We start from the raw sequence: 25948 nt of genomic DNA on the forward strand, positions 1-25948 counted from the left end.
AAGTGGAGTTACTAAACCGGAGTTAAAAAGAGGAGTTAAAGTCCCTGTAAGTACTCTTCTTTTCTTTTCTTTTACTTTAACAATTGTTAACTGTTTTTTTTTGGAACTGGGATAATGGACAGCAAGATTGGAGGTTTTCTTCAGTGCATAGTTTGCCATATGTATGCATGCACAACTGGAGCCGGAGTTCCAGGGTGAATACCCCTGTGGCAGATGTGAGCATGTTGTTCACCTGGAAGCTCACATTAGAGATCTGGAGGAGCAGAATGCAACACTGAGGACGATATACAATCTTGAGCAGAGCATGCTGCTTACTGAGCAAGCAATTAGTGGGGTAGAACTGGAGGGTGAAGACATGGGTGAGCAGGATCAGGCAAGTAGCTGGGTTAATGTAGTTAGGGGCAGTAGAAAGGGATCCAAGAAAAGGAAGGCCAATCCTGTTTCTGATATTCCCAGAAAAATTGCCAAGTTGGGTGTTGATGCGAGGGTTTCGGTCTCAGAAATGGCAGCCCTAGTGGATACTGATCTCCCTAACAGCCGGGAGAACAGCCCACCTAGTAGTCGGCTGGATGGTAATGCAGGTAAGGCAAGACAATTAGTAGTTGTAGGGGATTCTATCATCAGGAAGACGGATAAAATAATTTGTCGCCAAAACCGCCTCAACTGAATGGTTTGCTGTCTCCCTGGTGCCAGGGTTCGGCATGTGGTGGAACGGGTGGATAAATTACTGGGAGGGGCTGGTGATGAACCAGCTGTCGTGGTCCATGTAGGAACCAACGACAGAATACATTGTAGGTGGAGGAGCCTTAAGAATAATTTTAAAGAACTAGGCTACAAGCTGAAGGGAAGGGCCTCCAAGGTTGTATTCTCAGGAATACTGCCTGTGCCATGCGCATCACAGGAAAGTCAGCGGGAGCTCAGGGAGTTAAATGAAAGCTTAAATCTTGGTTTAGAGGAGAAGGCTTTGGCTTCCTAGAGCACTGGGCTGACTTTTCATTGGGGTACAAACTGCATTCTGCAGATGATTTGCACCTAAATGGAAGGGGGTCCGCTTTGCTGGGGGAGAGAATTCTAGCTGAGGTGGCGGAGTGTTTAAACTAGGGCTGAGGAGGGAGGTCAATGTAGAAAATAAAGGGGTAGTTAGGTTAGAGAGGGGTGAGACTAAATTGGTGGGGGGAAAAATAGACTGTGGGGAAAGGACTACACAACAGGATAAGGAGATCATTTTGTTAAAAAACAGCAACGAAAACAAAAATGCCCAAATAATGTCAAATATTCAAATTTCTGATACTGAAAGTGAAAAATTTAAAGGCAAGTTAAAGTGTATGTTCACAAATGGCAGAAGTCTAGCAAGCAAAATGGGGAAGTGGAGGCCTTGGTACTGAAGGAAGATATAGATGGTGTTTGCTGAAACATGGCTAGACTCTTCTTATGATTGGGCTGTAAATCTACAGGGTTTTACACTGTTTCGGAAGGACAGGACAAATAGGAAAGGTGGTGGTGTATGTCTGTATGTGAGAAGTGATATGAAGGCGAGTGTGTAAGAGACAATAGTGGGTGAAGATTGTGAGGAGGTTGAAACCTTGTGGGTGGAATAAACACAGAAAAAATTACTTTTGGTGTAATCTATAGGCCTCCCAATATAACTGAGGAGATGGAAGGTCAGCTATATATATTGATACCTTGACAACTGTGTGTGCTGCGGTCTCTCTATTTTCTACATACTTCCCCTGTAGATAATGCCACATACCCCCCTGTATATAGTGCTACATACTCCAGTTGTATATAATGCCACATACTATGCCTGTATATAGTGTCACATGCTCCCCCCTGTATATAGTGCCTCATATTCCCCCTGTAGATAGCCCTCCCCCTCCCTGTAGATAGAGCCTTTGTGGCTCCCTCTATGAGCGGAATCCATGGCCAGGCATCGGCAATGCACTGGCCGGGTATTCCGCTGCAGGAGATGCCCCCGACATCACTGCCCTTATATGGACAATGAAGTCACTCTATCAGCGGAATCCCCGGCCAGGCGTCGACAACGCTTTGGCCGGGGATTCTGGCGCTCCAGCAGGAGCCCCTGACTTCATTGTCCATGTATGGACAGTGACGTCATCAATGGCTCTCTCTGAGCGGAATCCCCGGCCAGGCATTGGCAATGCTTTAGTTGGGGATTCCGCTGCAGGAGGTGTCCCTGACGTCACTTATGAACAGTGAAGTCTTGGCTACTCCTGAAGCGCCGGAATCCCCTGCCAAAGCATTGCTGACACCCTGGCCGGGAATTCTGCTCATAGAAAAAGCCCTGACTTCAATGTCGATATAAGGGCAGTGACGTCAGGGGCACCTCCTGCAGAGGAATCACCGGCCAGAGCATTGCCGACGCCTGGCCGGGGACCTAATTTTAACAAAATTAATGATACAACCTGAAAGCACTTTTTGTGCTATGTTAAAGTAACACTAAATCTATAAATAAATGATAAAAGTAAGCAGTTAATGGATTAGATTTACATTTTCAATGTTCATTTGACATACGGTAACCAAAAACGTAGTAAGAGAATGTCCATACAGTATGTCCTTTTTAATTTCAAAATTCTGTGCTGATTAATTTCTTTATCTATTCTTATAGAGCTGTTTTTTTCTGATACACAGCTCCAAATCCCCTGCAGCCACCACAAATGGAGCATTGGAGCGCCCTGCATACTATTTTACTATTGAGTTCAATGTATTAACAGTATGCAGTAAGCTCATAAGTCGCACCTAAAGGTGGCTGGAGGCAGCCAGAATTTTATCATTCAACTCTTTTTGCAAGCAATCTGCAGTTCTACAGTACATCAGAAAAATACCAACATTCACTTTAAATAAAGCCGATTTAAAATGTTATGTCAAGGATTTTGTGTTTTCCATGATAACTACACCATGTGACAGCTTTCAGAGGTAAAGAAACTGCGAAGATGTTAAAAATAAACTCCCTAAATGAGATTTGTGACCTGCAGAAAAAGTCTTGCTTTCTGCCTAATGTCATTCTACAACCCCTAAGAACGCATTTCATATAAGGGACTGTCTGAAAGCAAATAATATATATAGAGAAAATCAGATGTTCAATACACTGGTAGTTTGGCGGGTGTTGATGGCGAGGAGGGGGCAGAAATATTTATCAAGCTGACAGTTCGCTGCTAAACTACTTAATAAATATTTCATCCTCCTTCCTATATCGTGAGCCGGTCCTGTTATCCCTAGAGCATTTCAATGTATAATCGCAGAGGTTTATAATGTAGATTTGTTTATAATGATATCTGTTTCACCTTCATTGTATTTCATGTATGCAGGAAATGGTGTCATCTGTTATATTACTTACTGTGTGCTTGGCCCATTGTCTAGAAAACTATCACAGATTGCAGACAGGAGTCTAAGGACAAAAGCACCAACACAGAATAGTTCAATTACGTTAAAAAGTCCTTAAACATACCCAAAGGCTTATTAGATATATCTTCCTGGCTGGGCATGTAACCGTTACAAGATCATGGAAATCACCTACCTCTGACATTCCCTTTGAACATGTTAGAACTAAAATGACATTGGGAAAGACAAATGATCAAGTTATAAACATCTTTTAGAGTCCCAGGAACATTTTATAGACCCTGGATCCACTTGCAGGTTGGTAACCATGGTGGGGATCATGGGTGATGGGGAAAAAGGTAGAGCTCTTTCCCTTCTCTCATCCTTTCTTTTTCTAACCTTTTTTCTACATCTTACTCTCCTTTTCTTTTCTTTTCTTCTCAGTAAGCTCCCAACATGTTTGGACGCATTTTGTCACACCTTTCAGATTTTTGTCTACACCTGCTGATGCAAAGGAACACTCTACAAATCATGGCATAAATGCCTTCCAGATATTTGGGGTTTCAATGACTCAATATTTTGATATACAAAAACCTAAAACACTGTTCACACTGAGTTTTTTTTGCAGGCAAAAACAGAATTTTGAAGAGTTTGACCTGTCTGCATGCTGTTTGCTGCGAAAAATGCTTTCCCTGCCTCCCATTGATGTCAAACGGAAACGCCAGAAGAAAGGGCATGTCACTTCTTTTTCCCGCAAGTGTTTTTTTCCGCTCGCGGGAAAAAATCGCCTCCCATTGAAATCAATGGAAGGCAATTTCGGCCGTTTTTTTGCGGCAAAAAAACGTAGTGTGAACAGGGCCTTAGATGTACTTACATTTACGCTTCAGGCATCCATTTAAACCTCCTTAGTTGAGTTGTTTTAGAAGAGAGTTACTTTAGATGACTTATGGAAGAAAAAAACTTTTGAGAAAACTGGGACACAAATAATCCATCAGAGCAAATATGATGCACAATAGGAAACTGCCCATTTAAAAAGGCTAAAGCTAAAACTTGGATGAGGAATAGAAAAACTTTATGTCAGGATGTTAATATCGGTGTCAAAAGATGTGACGTTTGTGCAATCGTTAACTCTTAAAGAATTGCTGCAGAAGTGATGGTACAGCTTGCTATTGCTTTGGATTGTCCCTGCCGGCAATGCGAAGGGCACCATGGCCTGTCATTGTGTTAGCTTTTCATTACATCAGAAAACATGGTTTCTGTTTGACACCGTCGTGACACGGTTCCATTGTTTAGACGTGATCAATAGCGCAGTCGACTGATGTGAACACAACCTTACACAGGTCAATGATTGGGAATTGGGTATTATTTAATACATTTTAGCATCTATGATGCTGAGCACCTGTACAATATATATATATATATATATATATATATATATATATATATATATATATATATATATATATATATATGTGTGTGTGTGAACATGCTGCTCTGTTTAATGTACAGGATATCTATATAGAGATAATGTTGAGTATTTATACTCCTTCGGCCTACAAGTGAGGAGTTCATCGCTGTCAATCAGTATATGTACAGTCAATGACAATAGGAAAACAAATCCAGACCGCAGCAGTTCTACTGAGCTAAGATCACCATAGAACCCTATAGTGATTCAGGTTTGATTCTGTAGAACAGGGATGAGGGGATCCAGGTTTTGCTGCCTGCAGACTTTAAAGGGAAACTGCAACCAAAACTAAAGTTTCCCTTGTGTTCTATTAAGGAATTTCATGTGTCAGTCTCTTACCTGATCTTTTTATCTGCTTCTACGTTGCATAGCAACAGTCTGAATCAGGCTTCGGTGACACGCTTTTTCTACTTTAGTATAGGGATAAATTTGTGTCACTTATACAGGCACCAGAACCTTCTGTATAATGCAATTGTATGGACTGTTGCACAGAGGCTATCCACAAGACACAAACTGCTAATACAACTACTGATAATGTTCAGACAGATTCCTAGTACAGTTATAATGAAGATTCTGCCTCACTGTCTGGATACTTATAATCACGTATCTTATTTAGGAGAGTATTGAGAGAAGGATAATCACAATTTCCTCCTAGCAGGCAGATTTAGTACTGGCTCTAGCTGCTAATGTGTTGCTGTACTGAGGGATCATGAGAAAAATAGCAAAGCCCAGCGGAAGAAAAGGCAGGATGAAATCTAAATTCAAGATGGTGTCTGATTAGTAGCAGCCAGGAAGCTTCTCTGCAGAGAAGTGTGCACAATAAACATAAAAGTAGTCCAGAGTGATTGGATGAACTACTTTTCATAGACACATTAGTTCCATAGACATAAAGTATATTTTCACAATTGACGGATGAGTTAAATGGAAGCCTAACAGTGGCATCCATCACCCATATTATAGTATGTGTCCATTAAATGTGTGATACTGTCTGCTGAGCCACAGTATCTAATACTATCATGTGTGATACTGTCTGCTGAGCCCAGTATCCAAGCCTAACATGTGTGATATTGTCTGCTGATCCATGTATCTAAGCCTATCATGTGTGATACTCTCTGCTGTCCCTGCATATAAGCCTATCATGCGTGATACTATTTGCTGGGCCCTGTATCTAAGTCTATCATGTGTGATACTGCCTGCTGGGCCCTGTATCTCAGCCTATCATGTGTGATATTGTTGTATCTAATCTCAGCATGTGTGATACTGCCTGCTGGGCCCTGTATCTCAGCCTATCATGTGTGATATTGTCTACTGGGCCCTCTATCTAATCCTATCATTTGTAATACTATTTGTTGGGCCACTGTATCTAATTATATCCAGTGGTGGAGCTATACAAGTAGTAGTCTAGATATGATATCTAATATATAAATATGTAAACATTTTAGTTGGTCCAAAACATATGTCTTGTGGCTATTGCCCCTCTTCTCTTAAGACCTTGGCAACGCCCCTCGCTGCTAGTGCTGCATCGATGGGTCACTTAAAGGGGTTTTACTATTAGGGACATTTATGGCACATCCACAGGATTCCCGGCCATGAAGAAAAACCCTGCTTAGTTCGCATGATATGCTGTTTCCGTAACTGCCATTACGGAAACAGCGTAGCTCAGCTGTTTTCTTCTTCATGGAATCAAACGCGTCAGCCGAAATATAGAGACGTAGATGGGACCCGCATCTATCAGACATATATGGCATATTTTGTGGGCATTTGCTCATGCGGACATGTATATGCAATAAATGTCCTTGATGGGAAAACCCCCTTTAAGAGACCCAGCGATGCAGCTGGAAAGCTGTGGGGTTGGTCGGCCCAAGAAAAACATTTGCACCAGTGCCCATGAGCCTTTAGCTATGCCCCTGGGTGGTACTGAATTTTGCCAGCACAGCTGACAGTTACACAGTTACCAGAGTTACAATCACTATCACAGTCACTCATTTAATATGTCTGGGTCTACCAGTTGTAGTGAATGGTATTGGTATAGAGTCAAATAATAAAGAAGAATGTTGCTTTTTCCTTCTCCTCTGAGCAGCTACAGCGCCATGAGCAGGGGACACAAAATCATTACAAAAATATGGGTCAACTCTAACAAGCTTAAAGAAATGGCAATCTCTCTAAGAATATAAGACTTCTTATCTGTACTTTGTGTAATACAATGCAAGCCATAGAGGCAGCCACGTAAGTAAAACCTCCACACGACAACAATTTGAAGAAAACATTTTATTATTTTTTTTTTCCCAAAGAAAGAAAAGCAATATAAAAAACAGAGTATAAAACTTGCATGTAATACAGTGACATGGGTCTATATGGATACAGAGAGGGAAATAAGCATATATATATTTTTATATAATATGTAGGTATAATTCAGTATTAGACACATTAAAAAGGACAGATGCATTTCAACTCATGTACATTGATATCACAAACCACACAGAAAGATAGGAGAATATTAAAATACTGCTGTCCACAAGTTAGCTACTGGGATGAGATAAGCACTTAATTGTTACAAGACAATAGCATCTCTACAATGACATAACCTTCTGTTTCTTCAATAGAAAGGAAAAAAATAGCAAAAATGCATCTACCACTAAAAGACTCACATGACTGCATTAGTTAATAGTATTACAAGCAGCGGGAATGGTTACTATTACAAGAGATCAGGGGGAGGGTCATGAATAATTGTATTTGTTCCCAAAAAATTCTAGCTTTAAACTAAGTTTGTCAATATGGAGATTAAACATTGGTCACTGTTAACATAAGTAGACTTAGTAATGAAGATCCTGGCCAAAAATAAAAAAGGATTTTCTTCAACTGAATGGCGTGTACTATTACATCAGAGGAGAGATATCAAATCCAAAAACTAAGAACTAGTCTTATCTAAGCGCATTATTTCTCATGGGTTCTTTTGACTTGCTAGGCTTACAACCACAAATGATTGCCCGTGATGTTCATGGGTACGTATTTTTCACATGGGTGATTGTACACAAATATTTTGCGAGCCATGGTAAGTAGTCGGTCCTATACATTCAACTTTGAATTTCACTGGAAAATTGCATTTTTGAATGGTTCTATGGCTGTCGAACACTTTGGATTGGTTTGCAGGGGATTACATCTAGGCCATGGACATTTACAAAGAATGGCCTCATATCTACTATCCCTAATGTAGGAAAATATTACACAAGTATTATTGAAAAAATAGGGTTTCTCCTCCAGTAATTTATTTTTTGTTTTTTTTTGTAACTGTACAAAATGAAATAAAATCATTGTTGGACTTTTTTGTTTTATGCAACACTTATTAGTATCTGGTTTTCGCATCTTTCTTTTAGTGGTTTCTACACATGGGTCACCATGTGTTTTCTCAGGATGCTTCAAGATACTTCAACAATGGCCAGTTTTTGATGATTGATGACCTCAGGCTCAGAAATTTTTGTATCATTTTTATATTGTTCACAATAAAATGAAGAAAAATGTTTTTTATGTACAAGTTAGAATTTTAAGATTCTTGGCAAATATGTGTCATAATCTCCTCCCCCAGTGAATCTACCATTTTTTTTAACCCTAGACGTCTTGGCCTGCACTAGACAGGTTTACTTTTACCATTCTATATAAAGAATGAATTACCCCCATGCTGGTTACATGCAACAAATTCCCTATGTCTGGTGGAGTTGCACACAATTTGTGAAAATTCGACATGCATTTTTTTGTGCAGAAGTGTAAAGTGTCTATCTTGTCACTCCGGAGGAGTAAAACCAAGCAGAACTTTCCATTAGTGTTTCATGAACATTAAATTATGTGAACATCCTAATCCATAATCGGGGGGAACAAAAATCTCCAACACAGTCTTCTCATAGAAAATTAACAAAAAACATCAATAAGTACAGTATTAAAATAAGTACTGCACAAGACCATTGACACTCTTTATAAGTAGTAGTTGTACGATCACTACATATATATAGAATTTTTTACACACTTCAGGAAAAAAAGTTGCGTTATTTTTTATTACCTCACGCATTGGAAGCAGCCATTTTAGGAACTGAAACAATATTCATGAGAATTTGGCCCATTAAGTAACATCAGTAGTATTGAGCTATCTTTACCCCATGCTTTAGTACATTCTTACTTCTCGTAAATTCTAACGAATAGTGTCTAGTCTACAAGATGGCTGTCTCCACTGTATTTATAAACTTACTATCCAGTTTTTAGGCTCCAATTAATATTTTTTTTAAATTCAGGTGAAATATTTCTGCTTACCCAAGTTTTAAGCCATATAATTATTTTTGATTACTGCCAATACTTAGTCAAACAAAATGGAAAATGGGTAGAAAGCCAAGAATCGCCCTCGAATACCTGAATGTTTTTAACTCATAAATAACTACTTTGCTGGAATTATTTACAATGGAAGAAGTTCCACAAGGTGTCCGTGTGGAAGTAAATCAAATTTAAACAGCTTGTAAAAAGAGTGCATATCATCATGAAATTATCTTGCACTAATACAAAATCTTAGCTAATATTGACAGGGCACTTGTTTCCGAGGTTTAGAATAATGTTCTCATCATCAGAGCTAAAAGCAGAAGGATCCAACGGTGGATGGGACATTCTGCATCCAACTCTAATAATGACACATTCTAGCCATTGATTTTCTTTTGTGTCCAAAGATGACATTCAGCTTTGCCCTAATATTTTATTTTTCACATAGGGAAGTGTTCAAATAAATCTGCCCTGTTGGTGTAAGCAAACTCTTGAATAAAGATGATTACTTCTTGTCCTTCTTGCCAGATTTCTTCTTGTTACCTCCGCCTTTTCCATCACGTTTTCCTCCAGCGTTGGTTGGTGTCAAAGTACTTCCAGGTATGTAGACATTTTGTCTGTAGTCAGGAACATGCTGCAGGGTGAACTGGGGTCCATAGCGAGCACTGAGGCCCATGGTGCCTGTTCCTCCTCCGAGGCCTGAAGTTCCCTCAGCAGCCTCTGTAAAGTAAAATCAAAAGATAGGGGTTAATTTACTATTACTGCATATTTTTCCAGCTATTTTGTGAAGATCATATGCACGTTAATAAGAGCTTATTAGGAAAAAGATCACCTCAGAATGAATGTTTTCGGGAAGTGATGTGGCATTTGAGGAGGTGTTGAGAAATTCTGAAATGTTTTTAAAAAAACATTCCACGTTAAAATATTTTGAAGTGTCACTCTCTTTACAGCTTCTTACACAGTTTTGGGTGGCACGTGGGGGACCTACACAATATTAGGATGGTGGTTCTAATGTTATCGCTGAGCGGTGTACTTTAACATGCTTTTAGGTTAAATGACTTCCCATAAAATTGTCCCTAGGGCAAAATTATGAGGGTCTGTGTGTAGGGAAAATAGCTAACAACAAGTAAATGACAGCAGTGCGTCTTCTAACATTAATAAAGTTGGTTTGCTTCAATAAGGGGAATGTTAAAAACCACAGAAAATAATCACCAATCTGAATTAAAGTGTAGCTAAACGTTTGACAAACTTCTGACATGTCAAGTGACATGTCAGAAGTTTGGATTGGTGGGGGTCTGAGCACTGAGACCCCCACCAATCGAAGCGGTAGAAGCGCTCGTGTGATCGCTCAGCTGCTTCGTGTCTGTCCGGCTTTTTCCGGAAAGCCGATGTATAGGAGTTCGTACACCGATACATTGATTTCCAGAAAAAGCCGAACAGACACGAAGCGGCTGAGAGCTCACACGAGCGCTTCAGCTGCTTCGTTCTAGCAATTGGTGGGGGTCTCAGTGCTCGGACCCCCACCAATCCAAACTTCTGACATGTCACTATGACATTTCAGAAGTTTGTCAAACGTTTAGCTACACTTTAAAGGGTTTTTTCCATTTTAGACATCTCTTGCATGTCCACAGAAGACGTCAAGCACATGTGCGGCCACTTTTCCATTCGTTCTCCCCATAGATTCAGTTGCCTCAAGACGCCTCATCTTGCAGAATGGGGGTCCGCAGTTCTTCACTTTCCTGATAGATGGGGTTACAAAGGTGGGACCTCAGGTATTATATGGATTGTTTGTGGTCCTATTTAACTTTTTTGAAGTCATATATCTCAGCATTAAATACATTGTGGTGAATAATACTCATTAATATTTTCATAGTTTCTCCAGTTTTAGAAATTCCTTAAAGATACAAATTTAATGAAGTGGTTAAGCTGAGTTCTTCATCTGGCACAATGTGCTGTGATATCATGATGTGTTAAAGCAATTATGAAAATAGCCGTCCAATACGCGCCAGGTTTTGCCACCCAGGACAGAAGGTTTCCCCCACCCCGCTCCTTCCATAACGATGGGGCCAATTCAGCACCTCCCTGTTTAATAACAATGCAGTTCTTCTGGAGAGGGGAATCCTGCACAGATTCTTGATACCTAGTAGCAAAGGAGATGGGGCCAACTAGGGCAGGGTCCTCTTTCTCCAAGGGCCTCATAGTAGCCCCTTTCTGGTTTGTACGTCCTCGATAGAATAGTAAGTACCAGACTAAGGCTAAATTCACACAACTGGGTGTCAAATCTGGCGTGAAAAACTGCAATTTTTAACAGCCGATTTGCACCAGTGCGGGACCCGTTTTCACGGATCCCTCATAGACTTGAGTCTATTGAGGGATCTGGGATAACGGGCTAAAATAGGACATGTCCTATTTTTTCCCGGGCCGTTCACATGGTCCGTTAAATTTTAATGCAACTGTGTGACGACCGTTAAGAAAACGTACGTCTCACGGCCGACTTTCCCTGTCGTCTAAAAAAGCCCTAAGGACAACAGGTAATTTTATTTCTACTGTTGAATATAAAGTTAAACATAATGATATGATTAGTGGTTTTGATCCCTCGTCACTGCACAGAAACCCAAAATATTTTTGCAAAATATTATCTTGGCCTTAGAAGATTATTATATACATAGTACGCAACATACATTTGGCAAACTCTGGGAAAATCAATCTGTCAATAGTAAAAACATCTTTACTCCGAGCGCCAGCTAACAGATGGCAGCGCTTCTCTGCAATGTAAGCAATAATGTCACACTTTACAGAATTAGTCAAACATGATCCAACACGGAATTTGAATAACTCGCATGTTAATTTTACAGAGGGGCTTTCAAGATCATATTACGGAAACTTGCTAGATTTTATTATGGTTTGTACACTTTATAAAACAAAACATGGCAACTACAGAAAACACTTTGTATTTAGCTGTACTATTCATTTTCTTCTATTTGTTCTCCTGGCTGTGGATACAAATCACCATTTATATCAATATCTACATATATGTGTGTTTATGTGAGGACATTGATGTGGATGGTGCTTTGAATCCACACAAGATCTCCACGACAATACTACAGAAAAAACAGAAGGGGACATGTTCTCATAAAGGTGTCTCAGTATTGATGCTCAGGCTTTGGGCCTGTAACTTCAAGCAATCATATCTCAGCATAGAAGTAGAGAACAATAATTGGCCCTTTTGTCCATTACTTCTGGTAGATCTTCTGCAAGCTGGTAGAGGAGAATGGGCCTACATGGTGTGTTTAGAATGGCTCTCTGCTTTGCTGGCAACAATTGAAGTCAAATGGCAAGTCCTAATGGAATCCAGCTGCTTGGACTATGGTAAACAACTTAAAGGAGTTCTCCGAGTAATTTATATTGATGGCCTCTACTTAGGAAAGGTCATCAATATCAGATCGTTTGGGGTTCGACTCCCGGCACTCCCGCCGATCAGCTGACTGAAAGGGCTGATACCGTACACATCCCTAGTGCCTGTGCCTGGGATGGAAGCTCAGTCCCATTCACTTGAATGGAACTGGAACTGCAATCCCAGACACAGCCGCTACGGATGTGTACGATACTGTGCCTGGTAAACTGTGAAGAGTCTGCGACATTCTTTACCGCAGCCCCTTCAGTCAACTGATCGGTGGAAGTGCCAGGAGTCAGACCCCAACTGATCTGATATTGATGACCTATCCTAAGGCTAGGCCATTGACATAAAATGCTCGGAGAACTCTTTTAACTCCAAGACACCAACAATATGAAAACAAACACTTTAAGCAATAAAGGACAATAAATAACAACATTTGCAAACTACTGTATATGAAATCCTCTGTGAATTCTTTAAATTAATCCTAAGGCCGGGTTCCCACGAGACAAATACGCTGCGTCAAAATCATGCAGCTTATCCGACCTGGAACCCACAGGACTTTCCGTCCAAAAAAATCGCAGCACAATGTTCCACTGTGTAATTAAGCGCACATACTTACCCCCTCCCTCCCTCCTCTGACGTCTGCTCTGGCCTCCCTGGATGACGTTTCAGGCCATGTGACCCTGCAGTGATTAGCTGCAGCGGTCACATGGGATACAATGTCAACCCAGGAGGGCGGACTGCTCGAAGGAGGGCGTTCTGGGTAAGTATGTCTGTTTGGTTTTTTTCCGGCGTTGCCATTTTTGCGGCGTAAATGCTGCGAATACGCTGTAAAAGTCGCAACACATGCATTTCTGTTGCGGGTATTGCATCCCCATTGAAACCAATGAGGAAAACCCACAGCAGAAAATCAATGAAAACACAGCATTATTTGACATGCTGCTGAATTAAATTCCGCACCGCAGGTCAATTTATTAACGTTTATGCTGCATTTTTTTTCCGCAGCGTGGGCAAGGGATTTACTAAATCTCACCCACTTTGCTGCTACTGTAAACACTGCAGAATTTCCACACACAATTCCGTTGCGGAAATTCCGCAGCGTTTATGCTACGTGGGAACCCGGCCTAAAACTGCCAACGTGATAATCTGGTATGCAACAAAATTAATCCCGAAACTGGATAATGAGAAGATTACTGTTTTTTAAGGATGAGAAAAAGTACTGCACAGTATGAGTCAGTGAGTCTATAAACTGCATTAAAAAAAATATGTGTTTCATAACAGATACAGTCAATTTTCAGTGGTTCTACATGAGGCATAATCTACAGAGACATTTCATATGGAGTGGATATTGATTATTACTATGAAATACACCACAATGTTTCCACCTATACTAATATAGAAGACTGACCATTAGCAGATGCCAGAATCATTGCCTGAAGTCTCTCGGTTTCAAACTGGTTGTTTGGCCACACTCCAGCTTCTTCTGCGGGTTGCGCTCTAAAGAAACCACAATGACACAACATGATTACTGTTAAATATCAAAGCTAATTAAAGCAAACCACAACAAACAGCCTGTAATTTATAAGAGTGCACACAATGAAATATCTGTTCTTCAGGTATTGTGAAATAAACGAAAACAGGGGGTTCATTCAGGAAATAACCCAAAACTTGTCAGCAAAACAAGTGCATAATATGTATTAATAAACAATACAATGTTTGGTTATTTTGAGTCAAGACGTACATTTAAAATACTGACTTTCTAAAAACTAATAAAAAAAAAAAAGTACTGCTAATCACAAGGTGTTTTCTAATGCTGGCACCCAAAGTGATCAACTGTAATCTGTGGGGAAATCTGGCATCAAGTGTACCATTTCTCTGCAGCGCCACCACAGAGGAAATGAAAGAATTACGCAGTTCCCATCGTAATCAATGGGCTGTTAGCGTAATGCACAGACATGCCACTTCCTCCAGATCAAGAGTAGCTTTTTGTGGCTGCACTCTGTTCTGGCTAATAGAATGAGAATGAGAGACCCCTCCCCACTATTAACTCAGAATTCCCTAATAGGATAGTTGGAAATAAGTCTCTAAAAGAAACAACTCTTTTTAGCTGCCTGTAATCTGATTGGTCAATCTAAAACATTTTTTTTTTATTTGCACCAATTTTTCAAACTCTTGAATTTGCTTTAGAATATATCATATTTTACACAGTATATTAAGCAGAAGAATATCAGATATATTGAATAGTACTTTTGAAAAATATCAATGTTTACTTCTCTCTATATTTCTTTTTGACGTTACTAGAAGATGGGAGGATCAATTTTTAACATATCCTAAATATATGTATCTCCACTACATCGCCACCTAGGGTTATACAATAATGTCCATGTTCAGGGGTCTGTTGAGTTTTCCATCACGGTGGCCGTCATTTTAATGTAAACAATAATAGACCCTCTAACACAGATGTGAGCGAAGGCTTTACCCTTTCAGGACAAAGCCTGTTTTGACTAAGCCGATTTTTAAAAATCTGACATGTGTCCCTTTATGTGGTAATAGCTTTGGAATGCTTTTACAAGGCTTAGAACTTTAGCAGCAATATCAGCAGGCGTGACCGGTGGCACAACACAACTCCAACAGGTTAGCAGGGCACAGGAACAACGGGAACAGGATAATACTAAGGGACCATTTGCTAAGACTAACATGGGTAAACACAACAACGCCCAGGCAAAGAGTGAAATGGCAGAGCCCTTTTTATAGTCCAGGGTGATCATGGACTAATTACAGATCTTATTCATGTGTGTGCACTGGCCCTTTAACCCGTTAGTGACCGACCCATCGTGTTTCTACGTCGGTCACTAACGGGCCTTATTCCGATGCCATAGACTTTTTACGTCGCGGCATCGGAATAAGTAAACAGAGCAGGGAGCTGTCAAATCTCCCTGCTCTCAGTTGCCAGAGGCAGCTGAGGGCTGGGAGCGTCCCTGCTCTGCCGGGTGAGATCGATATTAGTATTGATCTCACCCGTTTAACCCCTCAGATGCGGTGCACTCTCTCTCCCACCGACACCCGGCGATACGATCGCCGAGTGTCTGTGTCTCCAATGGCAACCGGGGGTCTAATAAAGGCCCCCAGGTCTGCCTGGAGTGAATGCCTGCTAGATCATGCCGCAGGCATGACCTAGCAAATGCCTGTCCGTGTTAAACGGACAGGCAGTAATACACTGCAATACAAAAGTATTGCAGTGTATTATAAATGCGATCGCAGAATCGCATATTATAGTCCCCTAGTGGGACTAGTAAAAAAGTGAATTTTTTTTTAATAAAGTTAATTTAAAAAAAAATGTGAAAAAAAATGAAAAACCCAGCTTTTCCCCTTACAAAATGCTTTACTATTAAAAAAAACAAAATAAAGTTAAAAAGTTACACATATTTGGTATCACCGCGCCCGTAACGACCCCGACTATAAATCTATTACATTATTTAACCCGCACGGTGAACGCCGTAAAAAAATTAATAAAAAACTATGGAAAAATTGCTGTTTTCTGTGAATACTGACTTTAAAAAAATGTGATAAAAAGTGATCAAAAAGTCGCATCTACTCCAAAATGGTACCAATAAAAACTACAAGTCTTCCCGCAAAAAAAAAGCCCTCATACAACCGCATCGGCGAAAAAATAAAAACGTTACAGCTCTTCAAATATGGAGACGCAAAAACAAATAATTTTGAAAAAAAAGCGTTTTTACTGTGTAAAAGTAGTAAAACATACAAAAACTATACAAATTTGGTATCGTTGCAATCGTAACAACCCACTGAATAAAGTTATTGTGTTATTTATATCAAACGGTAAACGGCGTAGATTTAAGACGCGAAAAAGTGGCGAAATTTCAGGTTTTTTTCTATTTCCCCCCAAATAAAAGTTAATAAAAGTTAATCAATAAATAATATGTCCCCCAAAATGGTGCTATTAAAAATTACAACTTGTCCCGCAAAAAACAAGACCTTATACAGCTATGTCGACGCAAAAATAACTTTTATTTATTTATTTTTCTTAAACATTTTTTTCACACTTACTTGGGGACCTGAAGATCTGATCTTCTGATCCCCGGTAAAATACACTGCACTACTTATGTAGTGCAGTGTACTGTGTCATTTTTTCATCTGACAGTTAAGCCTATCAGGTCCTGCCTTGGGCTGGACCTAATAGGCTTCCATACCTGGCCACTGGGAAGCCGTTTATAGGCTTCCTAGTTGTCATAGCAACCATTACAACACGCGATCTCTCGCGGGGAGAGGGCGAGGGGGTACAGAGGGAGCCCCCTCCCTCTGTCCACCACTTCAGTGCGGCGGACGCCATTGACCACAGCATTGAAGGGGTTAAACGCCGGCGATCGGCGGAAACGGCAACAGCCACCGTTGCAGCGGGATGTCAGCTGTATATTACAGCTGACACCCTCTGAAGATGAAGCGTGCACAGCTCCTGTGCCCGCTTCATCTTCATGATGGATCTGGTAGGTCGGATTGCAGGAAGTAACTTGTTACGCAGACGTGCCAGACCCGTCAATTTGCGGGAAGGGGTTAAATGAAGGGCTGCTGTCTGCTGTCATCTAGTGTCTCAAGGAAATCTTTGTTTATATACTGTAGCTGCTTTGTGCTACTACTGTATGAATTAAGATAAATTGTGAATTTTACTATCACTGTGTTGAATGCATACAAATAAGGCTTAGTTCACACCGCGTCAGGGTCCCGTTCTGACGTTCCATCGGAGCTTCCAGTTAGAACGGGACCCTGTCTGACACAACCGGAAACCATATGGTGACGGATCCGGTGCCAATGTTTTCCGTTTGTCTCAATTGTTCTTATTGTATACGAATTGACAACGATGCAGCCATGCAGAAGATTAATATTGGGCAAATCTGCAAATTTTGTAGGGGCAGCCTGAATGTCCCCCATAGACAGACATCAGGGGACAGAAATATCCCAACATACCCTATCCATTGTACCTTCTGTATATAAGCTGTATATAAGCTGTCATATAGATATATTATAACCAGTAGAATTTAGGCCAGAGCTACAGATCGGCTGATGTCATCCAGAGGCACCCTAGTCATAGGAGCAGCGGCTGCTACGAGGCCCGCGGCATGAGGGGGCCCGTGTCGCCCGCCGGCACGGGCCCCCACCATGGCCGGAGGCTCCGCTAGCAGCCGCTATGGCTGCTACAGCGGGACGCCACTGAACATTACGGCAGAGCAGGGAGGTATCTCCCCGCTCTGCCATTAAACAAAAGACATGTATCCCCTATCCACAGGATAGGGGATACATGTGTGATAGCTGGCATTGATAGGGAGAACGGGGGACTGAAAGTCCCCTGAAGTTCTCCATCACAAACCTCGGACTTCCGGGGTCTGTGTCGGCAGCTCCGTAAAAATGAATGGAACGCCGGTCGCGCTTGTGCGCATGCGTGACCAGCGCTCCTTTCATTATTATTGAGCTGCGCAGACGCCGGAAGTCAGAGGTTAGTCATGGAGAACTTCAGGGGACTTTCGGTCCCCCGTTCTCCCTATCGCTGCCAGCGATCACACATGTATCCCCTATCCTGTGGATAGGGGATACATGTCTTTTGTAGGACACACTGTAGGTCGCATTTTTTTGGGGGTTGGGCACGCTGTATGGCGCTCCCTACAGGGGGGGGCTGTATGGCGTTCCCTACAGGGGGCGGCTGTATGGCGTTCCCTACAGGGGGGGCTGTATGGCGTTGCCTACAGGGGGGGCTGTATGGCGTTCCCTACAGGGGGGGGCTGTATGGCGTTCCCTATAGGGGCGGCTGTATGGCGTTATCTACAGGGGGGCTGTATGGCGCTATCTACAGGGGGGCTGTATGGTGCTATCTACAGGGTGGGCTGTATGACGCTATCTACAGGGGGTTGTATGGCGTTATCTACAGGGGGGCTGTATGGCGTTATCTACAGGGGGGCTGTATGGCGTTATCTACTGGGGGGGCTGTATGGCGCTATCTACAGGGGAGCTGTATGGCGTTATCTACAGGGGGGCTGTATGGCGTTATCTACAGGGGGGCTGTATGGCATTATCTACAGGGGGCTGTATGGCGTTATCTACAGGGGGGCTCTATGGCGTTATCTACAGGGGGCTGTATGGCGTTATCTACAGGGGGGCTCTATGGCGTTATCTACAGGGGGGCTGTAAAAAAGGAACTATCTACAAGGGGGAGTTGTGTGACACCCAGGGGAGGGGGGGCCCAGGTCAAAAGTTTTCTATGGGGCCCAGTCTTTCCTAGATATGCCCCTGCATAGGAGCATGGCTACAGTATCTCATCATGTCACAGACATGTAACATCTCACTTAGTTAGACAGATGTGTCTCAGATCTTTGCCTACAACAGAATGGGATGTTGCTATGAAAAGACATGTCTCAAGCTTTGCTCAGAAAACCAAAATAAAGTAAAATAAGTTGTTACCCCCACACATTCAGACCAATAAGCAGTGCTGTGAGGGCTCATACTACATGCCCATTAGGCTTTAAGATTGGTTTATATACCATCTGATAAATCTAAGAAAAACTGAATTTCTGCATTATGTTTTGCTTTTGGTCAAAACATTGTAGTCACCATAGGGGGGGGGGGGGGTCCTCAAGGTTGAAAGATTCAAACATTTATCTAAATTAACCTGCAAAAATAGGGTTGACTGCAGTTGCTAAGGCAATATACCACAGATGCCACTTAAAGGATATGTACAGCTTTGAAGACGGTTGTTTTTTTCTTTTACTAAAAATGGCCTGGTTGCCCATCAAGGGCAAATTAATCCAGTATAATCTGCATGCTATAAATTTAACAATGGCGTGTAATGTTTTTCTTGACTCATTAGAATGTGTAGAAGTTATTTTTTCCATGTAGTTTCACCCCGATTACTGACTCAGCATGAAGTCACCCCACCAAACATATTGTAGTACATAAAAGATATGGTAGTCATAATATAAGATATTAAATTATGCAAAATTGTTACATGTCTATTCACTTATAAGTTAAGTATTAATGAAGAATAAATGTATATGCAAAAAAAATGTTTATACAAAAAAAATATTATTGTGTCCTAAGAAAAAGGGCCTGTAAGTAATGCAGAAATGTTATACAGGGTTAAAGTAAAATTTATAGAGAAGTTAGTTAAAAAAAAAAAAAGGATGCTATAAAGACACAAAGTAGTGTACTCAATGTAGCTGAATACAGGCTATTGATGTCACTGTAGGAGATCTGATGTGTAGGGTTGACTCAAAAATTTGGGACCTAAGGCAAAAGGCTAAATATGTAGACCCTCATTGTTACTAGCTTCAGCCCTGTTTTTCATAACTCCACAACGTGTAATATAACTTTAACAAAAACCTATTCAACATCAGAACCAAGACAAAATAAATTCACTAGACTGTTCCTATAGATGTAAGGGCTCAACCAAGAAGATGCAGTACATTGTTAAAACAGATGTGACTATTGTGTCCCTTATAGCACCATAATGCCTAAAGCAATAGTGTCAGTTGCCTTTAAGCCAGTTATATTCATTCATATGGAAAAACATATGGTTAACGATATATTAACTATATTTCTCAGTTTTCAGAAAAGTAAAACTTGTTTTGTGAATTTATTTTTGAAGTCTGGGATTAGAGTGTAAAGGGGTTGGCTGCTTTAGAGATCTCTTTTTCTTGGATGAATCCCCATGTGATAAGCTGATCCCAGGGTGTCCCGTACTAGGACCTCAACTGTAACCTGTGAATGAACATGTCCACCAAGTGTTAAATTTCCCTCCAGCGATACTGCACTAGATATTACAGGTTTTTTTTTCCCAACACAGACATTTAGGGCATGTAGTTTTACCACGATTACTGTCTGATAGATTCAGGTCCCAGGTCTGGGACCAGCACTTATATCCAGAGCAGGGGGCCTGCGACCCTGTCCTGCTTTATTCCTATGGGCATTGCGTAAACAGCTGAGCCTGCTTACTGGGACCTGCAGATATGACACATTTTTAGAGCATCTTGTGAATACGCCATAAATGTCTGTTTTGGGAATACCTCTTTAAGCATTTCCTGATATGCATTGAAATCAATGGAGAACATTTATTATTACTGCAGCACAATACAAAGGGTGCGCCATTGCCCTGTTGATAAATCTGTCGTAGGATAACAATCATACCAGGTCAAAACTGACATTGCTTTCTGACACTTAGTTTTGTTAGAAAAGTGTTGTAAATCTTCGGGAAATTACTTGCGCTCGACTTGACTCTGAAGCCCGCCAACTTTTTCCAACAAATTCATATGTGTAACAAAAAGTGGTGCATGAGCTTTATAAGCTATATTCAGCCCGAACACCGTATTTTTCAATGCACTTACACAAGGAAATGAGTTCAAATACACTGATAAATTTGCTCCAATGTCTTATCCATGCAATGCACAGACATGCCAGGTCCTCCAGAGCCATAGACATTCTTTGCAGAGCCGCTCTCCACTTTGGCTAATAGATGATGCTCCTGAACAGAGAACCCCCCCCCCCTATATTAACACAGAATTCCCTATAACCGTATTTAAAAATGGGTTATTTAAACCAGATACGCTCTATAATGGGACATTTCCCGCTAAGATCGAGATGATTTATGGAGAATGTATATGGTTAAACTGTATAAGCCTACAGTCAGTGCAAGTAGACAAGTAGATGCAAGTGTCTCCAAGTGTGCCTATGAATACTTTTGGTGAATTACATTCATAGCTCAGTAAACATCACTGAATTAGTGCTGTATAGGGCTTATTGACAGCTATGTCCAATATATTGACTGTACACAAATTAAGAGTGCAGCTAAACATGGATGCACAGCAATAAAACATGTGACATCCATTATTAGAAATGCAATTTTTCCATTAAAACTTGTACACTACAGATGTGTCCACCCTTACTTTTCCATGAATTGTGTTAAGTTATAGAATTTGTCATGATACCAATTCTATCCAATCTCGCGACATCCTGTAAAAAAAACATATACGTTAAAGGGTACCTAAACGTTCAACAAACTTCTGACATGTCATAGTGACATGTCAGAAGTTTGGATTGGTGGGGGTCCGAGCACTGAGATCCCCACCAATCGCTAAAAAGAAAATGGCAGAAGTGCTCGTTTGAGCGCTCAGCCGCTTTGTGTCTGTTCGACTTTTTCCGGAAATCGATGGAACTCAACAGATAGTCTATGAGCCCGTACTCCGCTACATCGGCTTCCCGGAAAAACCCGAACACAAACAAATCGGCTCAGCGCTAACACGAGTGCTTCTGCCACTTTGTTTTAGCGATTGGTGGGGGTCTCAGTGCTCCAACCCCCACCAATTAAAACTTCGGACATGTCACTATGACGTGTCAGATGTTTGTTGAACCTTTAGTTACCCTTTAACCGTATATGTTTTTCTAACATGAGAGTCTATGAGTGACAGATAGCCGAGGGATGGCATCCGTCGGAGGCATCTGTCACAGCCATCCAGTAAAAAAAATTATACATTAAATATGTTTTTTTAACATAGGAGTCTATGGGCGACGGAGTAGGGGTGTCTCTGATGGATGCCATCCGTTGCCCAAACATTCCCATGTTAAAAAAACATGATTTTTACATATACGTTTTGTTACTAGATGGCTGTGACTTATTACGTTTTGAATATGGGAGTCTATGGGTGATGGATAGCTGACAGATAGCATCAGTTGGAGGCATACGTTTTTGTTGTTTTTTTTTGCATGTTTCTTTAACATCTCACGCCATATCCCAGGTTATGTCGGATTTAAACTAAAAGTAAGGGAGAACACATATGTATATCTGTTTTGTTTGCTTAGCGAAGTGTGTGCAAATATACTCCTGGCATATGGTAAAGACTATGTACACCTTTGAAATATTTTTATTTTATTTTAATAAAAATGTCTATCAGTGTGTTTGGTACAACTTTCTAAATACTTTTTATTAAAAATTATTTTTACTTTGAGATACAGCTGCTTTGTATTCTGTATACAGAGCAGCTGTATCTAGCGCTGAAAGCTGTATCCATCAGGTCAGTGGGACTAGCAGGTTCAGTGACTGCAGGTCCTGTGTGCCACTGACACGCAGGATCGAGTTGTTAACAATCACATCTAAATTCATGACCTGACAGATTCAGATCTCTGCTCACAAAGCAGCTGAATCTCAAAATGTACAAATATTTTTTAATAAAAAGTATTTAGAAAGTTGCACCAAACACACTGATAAACATTTTTATTAAAAAACAAAACAATAAAAACAACGATTTCAAAGGTGTACATAGCCTTTAAACACCCATATGTTTGAGCAATGAGTCTACCTATTGACTGCACTAATACTCTAAATGGAGATTAAAGTAAAGGATAACCAATGTCCTGTTGTTCTCAGCTGGGATGCATAGTCAAATCTCTGAGGATCACAGCACACCAATCAGGGAGACTATGATCAGACTCAACTAAACAACAAATAAAAGTAACGTAGACTAGGTTTATTGCTTCTTTGTTTCACCACATTCCCCTACAAAATAAACTGGGAGTCCAGAGGCAGATAATGTTCTTAATGCAAATGTAAAATAGTGTAGAGAGAGACCCAAATAAAGAGACATCACGCTATATCTAAAAAATGGTGTGCTAGCCAATCTCTTGACAAGTAGAACGGGAAAGTGTAATTCTTAAGATAAAATGTGAGAAAAGGTTATTTTCAATCTTGTACAAGGCTATACTGAACTATTAATATTTAATAGATTTTCCAGGAATTTACCCAGATGGACAACTCTTGGGACAGGCCATCAATATGTGATCAGTAAGAGTCTGACAAGCCGAGGCCCCTACTAATCAGAAGAATGAACAGACCACAGCATTTACTGGTGCACTGCTCTGATTGTCGTTACAAAAACAATGGTGCGTCTATACTTGCAGCTGTGCTCGGTGCTTTGCTTGAATGAGGCTATGTAGTAGTACTAGGCACAACCGCATGTACAGGTGCACCTCCGAGCCTGGATCAACATTGCTGGATCACGATGACCCCTAAATTCTCATTATTGGTGGAAATCCCAGCGGTTGGACTTCCATTGATAACATATTGATTAATGGGAGGTCACCCGGGACTTCCATCAAAAGAATATGCCATCTATGGATAATCCTGGAAAACCCATTTATCCATTGAATATCTATTTAATAAGGCCATCTTGATATTTCTCTGCAGTATTACTCAGTACACTAACATGAAAAAGTCCTGTTTTCAGCAAATGTCAATTTCTCTAAGTGATTTTATCAACCCCTTCATGGGAACATTAGCATATAACAGTAGGTGGTAGCTGTAGAGAAGATACAGAATGAAGCCTAGTCTCTCTACTGAAGCATCTAGTAAATCTGTATTGTATTCATCTATGAGTGAAACTTGCCATTAAATATGGAAATCACATATACAATATATAGATATATACACCCAAACACATGTGAAGATCTACTCACCCACTTGGTCCGGGTCTCTGAGCCTGTGAGAAGCGCCATTCTGCATTAGGCTGTGCCTGCTGGAAGACAAATAGAAAAGTGCTTGTAATTGCTACATACTTACATTGTAAGGAAATAAAAAGTATAAGAATATAAACACATTGATTTATCTTCTTTGTCTTAAAGCCTAGACTGAAAAAAAGGAACAAATAATGGTGTAAAAAAAGACATCGTATTGTGACGTTTTACCTTGAACTTTGCTGCAATAAACATTAGAACACAATGTTAGAATTCTCAGAGAAAAAAAATCAAAGAATAACAATTGTAATAATGTCAATTATATTTCATGAAGGAACATTAGAACATAAATAATGGATGAATACTGTAGTAAATAACATGTTAAAGAGAAACTCTCACTAGGACATATAAGTTGTACTGGTTAACGCGCCTAAATAGCACTGTCTCCGATACCAGCACTGTTTTTCTTATTTTTCCTGGTAGCCCCCATTCCAGAGATATGGCCCACTGTTGTGTTGGCTCCCTATATGCTAATTTGCTGGAGTTAGCCAATGGGGTGGAGCTTGCTTCCCTGCCTCGGATGCTGACCAATCAGGGTGGGTAGTTCATGCCCTGTTGGCTAACTACAGCAAATAAGCATATAGGGAGCCAACACAACAGTGGGCCATATCTCTGGAATGGGGCGGGGTGTCTAGGAAACAAAGAAAACAGTGCTGGAAATAGGAAGACAGTGCTATTCAGCTCAGTAAACCAGTTCAACTTATATGACCAAGTGACAGGTCCTCTTTAAGCAATATATTCAATAAATCAATGCCACCAACAGTTCTCATACATCCATTTATCAGGATCATTGAGGTTAATATCATCTTAGAAATAGTCCAAACTATTCCGAGGCCACTTATATCTTGAAAAAAAATTATATTTTAAATCTTATAAATTAAAAGTTTGACTTAAAGGTCTGCAGGACTGACAAATTCAGTGAACAGTGAACGATACAGATGTATCTCCAGAAGTAAAACGATTTTTTAATAAAAACTATTAAAGAATTTACACTAAACACATTGACTGATCTATTTATTACAAAAAAAACAAAAACCTTCAAAAGTATACATAGCCTTTAATAGGTAGTGATGTTGTAAATTCTGTTGTAGTTTGTAACCCAGTGTTTGCCAACCAGTGGCTTGGAAGCAATATGAGACCCTTGGGCTCCTTTGGCGGCAAGACACCAGGTCTTAGCATTACTAGAACTTAGTACCAGGATTAAAACCCATACCATTGGCAGTAAACAGTGGGGTCAGAGTCAAATCACTTAGTCATATCTTAGGTTTCTTCCTATTTTAATATGATATTGCTTAAAACATACACACATTTGGTTACCGCTTTTGTAACCTATAGAATGCATAGGGTATATACATGTGTATATATATATATATATATATATAGAGAGAGAGAGAGAGAGAGAGAGAGAGAGAGAGAGAGAGAGAGAGAGAGAGAGAGAGAGTATAGATATTTATTTGTGTGCCATATGTGCACACAAATAAAACTGATGCAGTTTTTTTACATACTGCTGTGCCAAGACCTTATGAGAGCAAATTCATGTACTGTATGGTCCATTTAGGTTCCTAGTGAAATGGTCAATGCATGTAAAAAAAACTTGGCCTCAGGTATTAGAAATGTCTCATAAGAAATACAAATTCCTGTTCATTAATATACATTTATATATATTATACACAATACATGACTCCTGATTTACCAAAAGAAAGCGGGTTCATATATTCAGTAGTTGCTAGTAGTTGTGCCAAGTTTTATGTGTGTTCCATTTAGGAATGACTTGTTTCTTAAGATAAAGAAGGTCCTTAGAGAATTATAGTACGACAAAGCGTCTACGAGGAATACCCTCATTAAAAATAAACATGCTGTAATGGCAGTCTCCCAGCTGGATGGACACC

General features: G+C 40.5%; 1 protein-coding gene across 1 annotated transcript in view; it reads right to left on the bottom strand.

Annotated features, from left to right (window-relative positions):
- Positions 1–7054: 7054 nt before the first annotated feature.
- Positions 7055–25948, bottom strand: part of LOC142750339 (uncharacterized) — a 127873-nt gene continuing 108979 nt past the window's right edge. Inside the window, exons 5-7 of the mRNA XM_075859337.1 lie at positions 24003–24061; positions 13903–13991; positions 7055–9817 (exon numbers count right to left, since the gene is read on the bottom strand). Of these exons, the coding sequence (XP_075715452.1) occupies positions 9603–9817; positions 13903–13991; positions 24003–24061 (363 nt within the window). The 3' untranslated portion in view covers positions 7055–9602. The remainder of the gene's footprint in view (positions 9818–13902; positions 13992–24002; positions 24062–25948) is intronic.

Source organism: Rhinoderma darwinii, chromosome 3, assembly GCF_050947455.1.
Source record: "Rhinoderma darwinii isolate aRhiDar2 chromosome 3, aRhiDar2.hap1, whole genome shotgun sequence".
Lineage (NCBI taxonomy): Eukaryota > Metazoa > Chordata > Amphibia > Anura > Rhinodermatidae > Rhinoderma > Rhinoderma darwinii.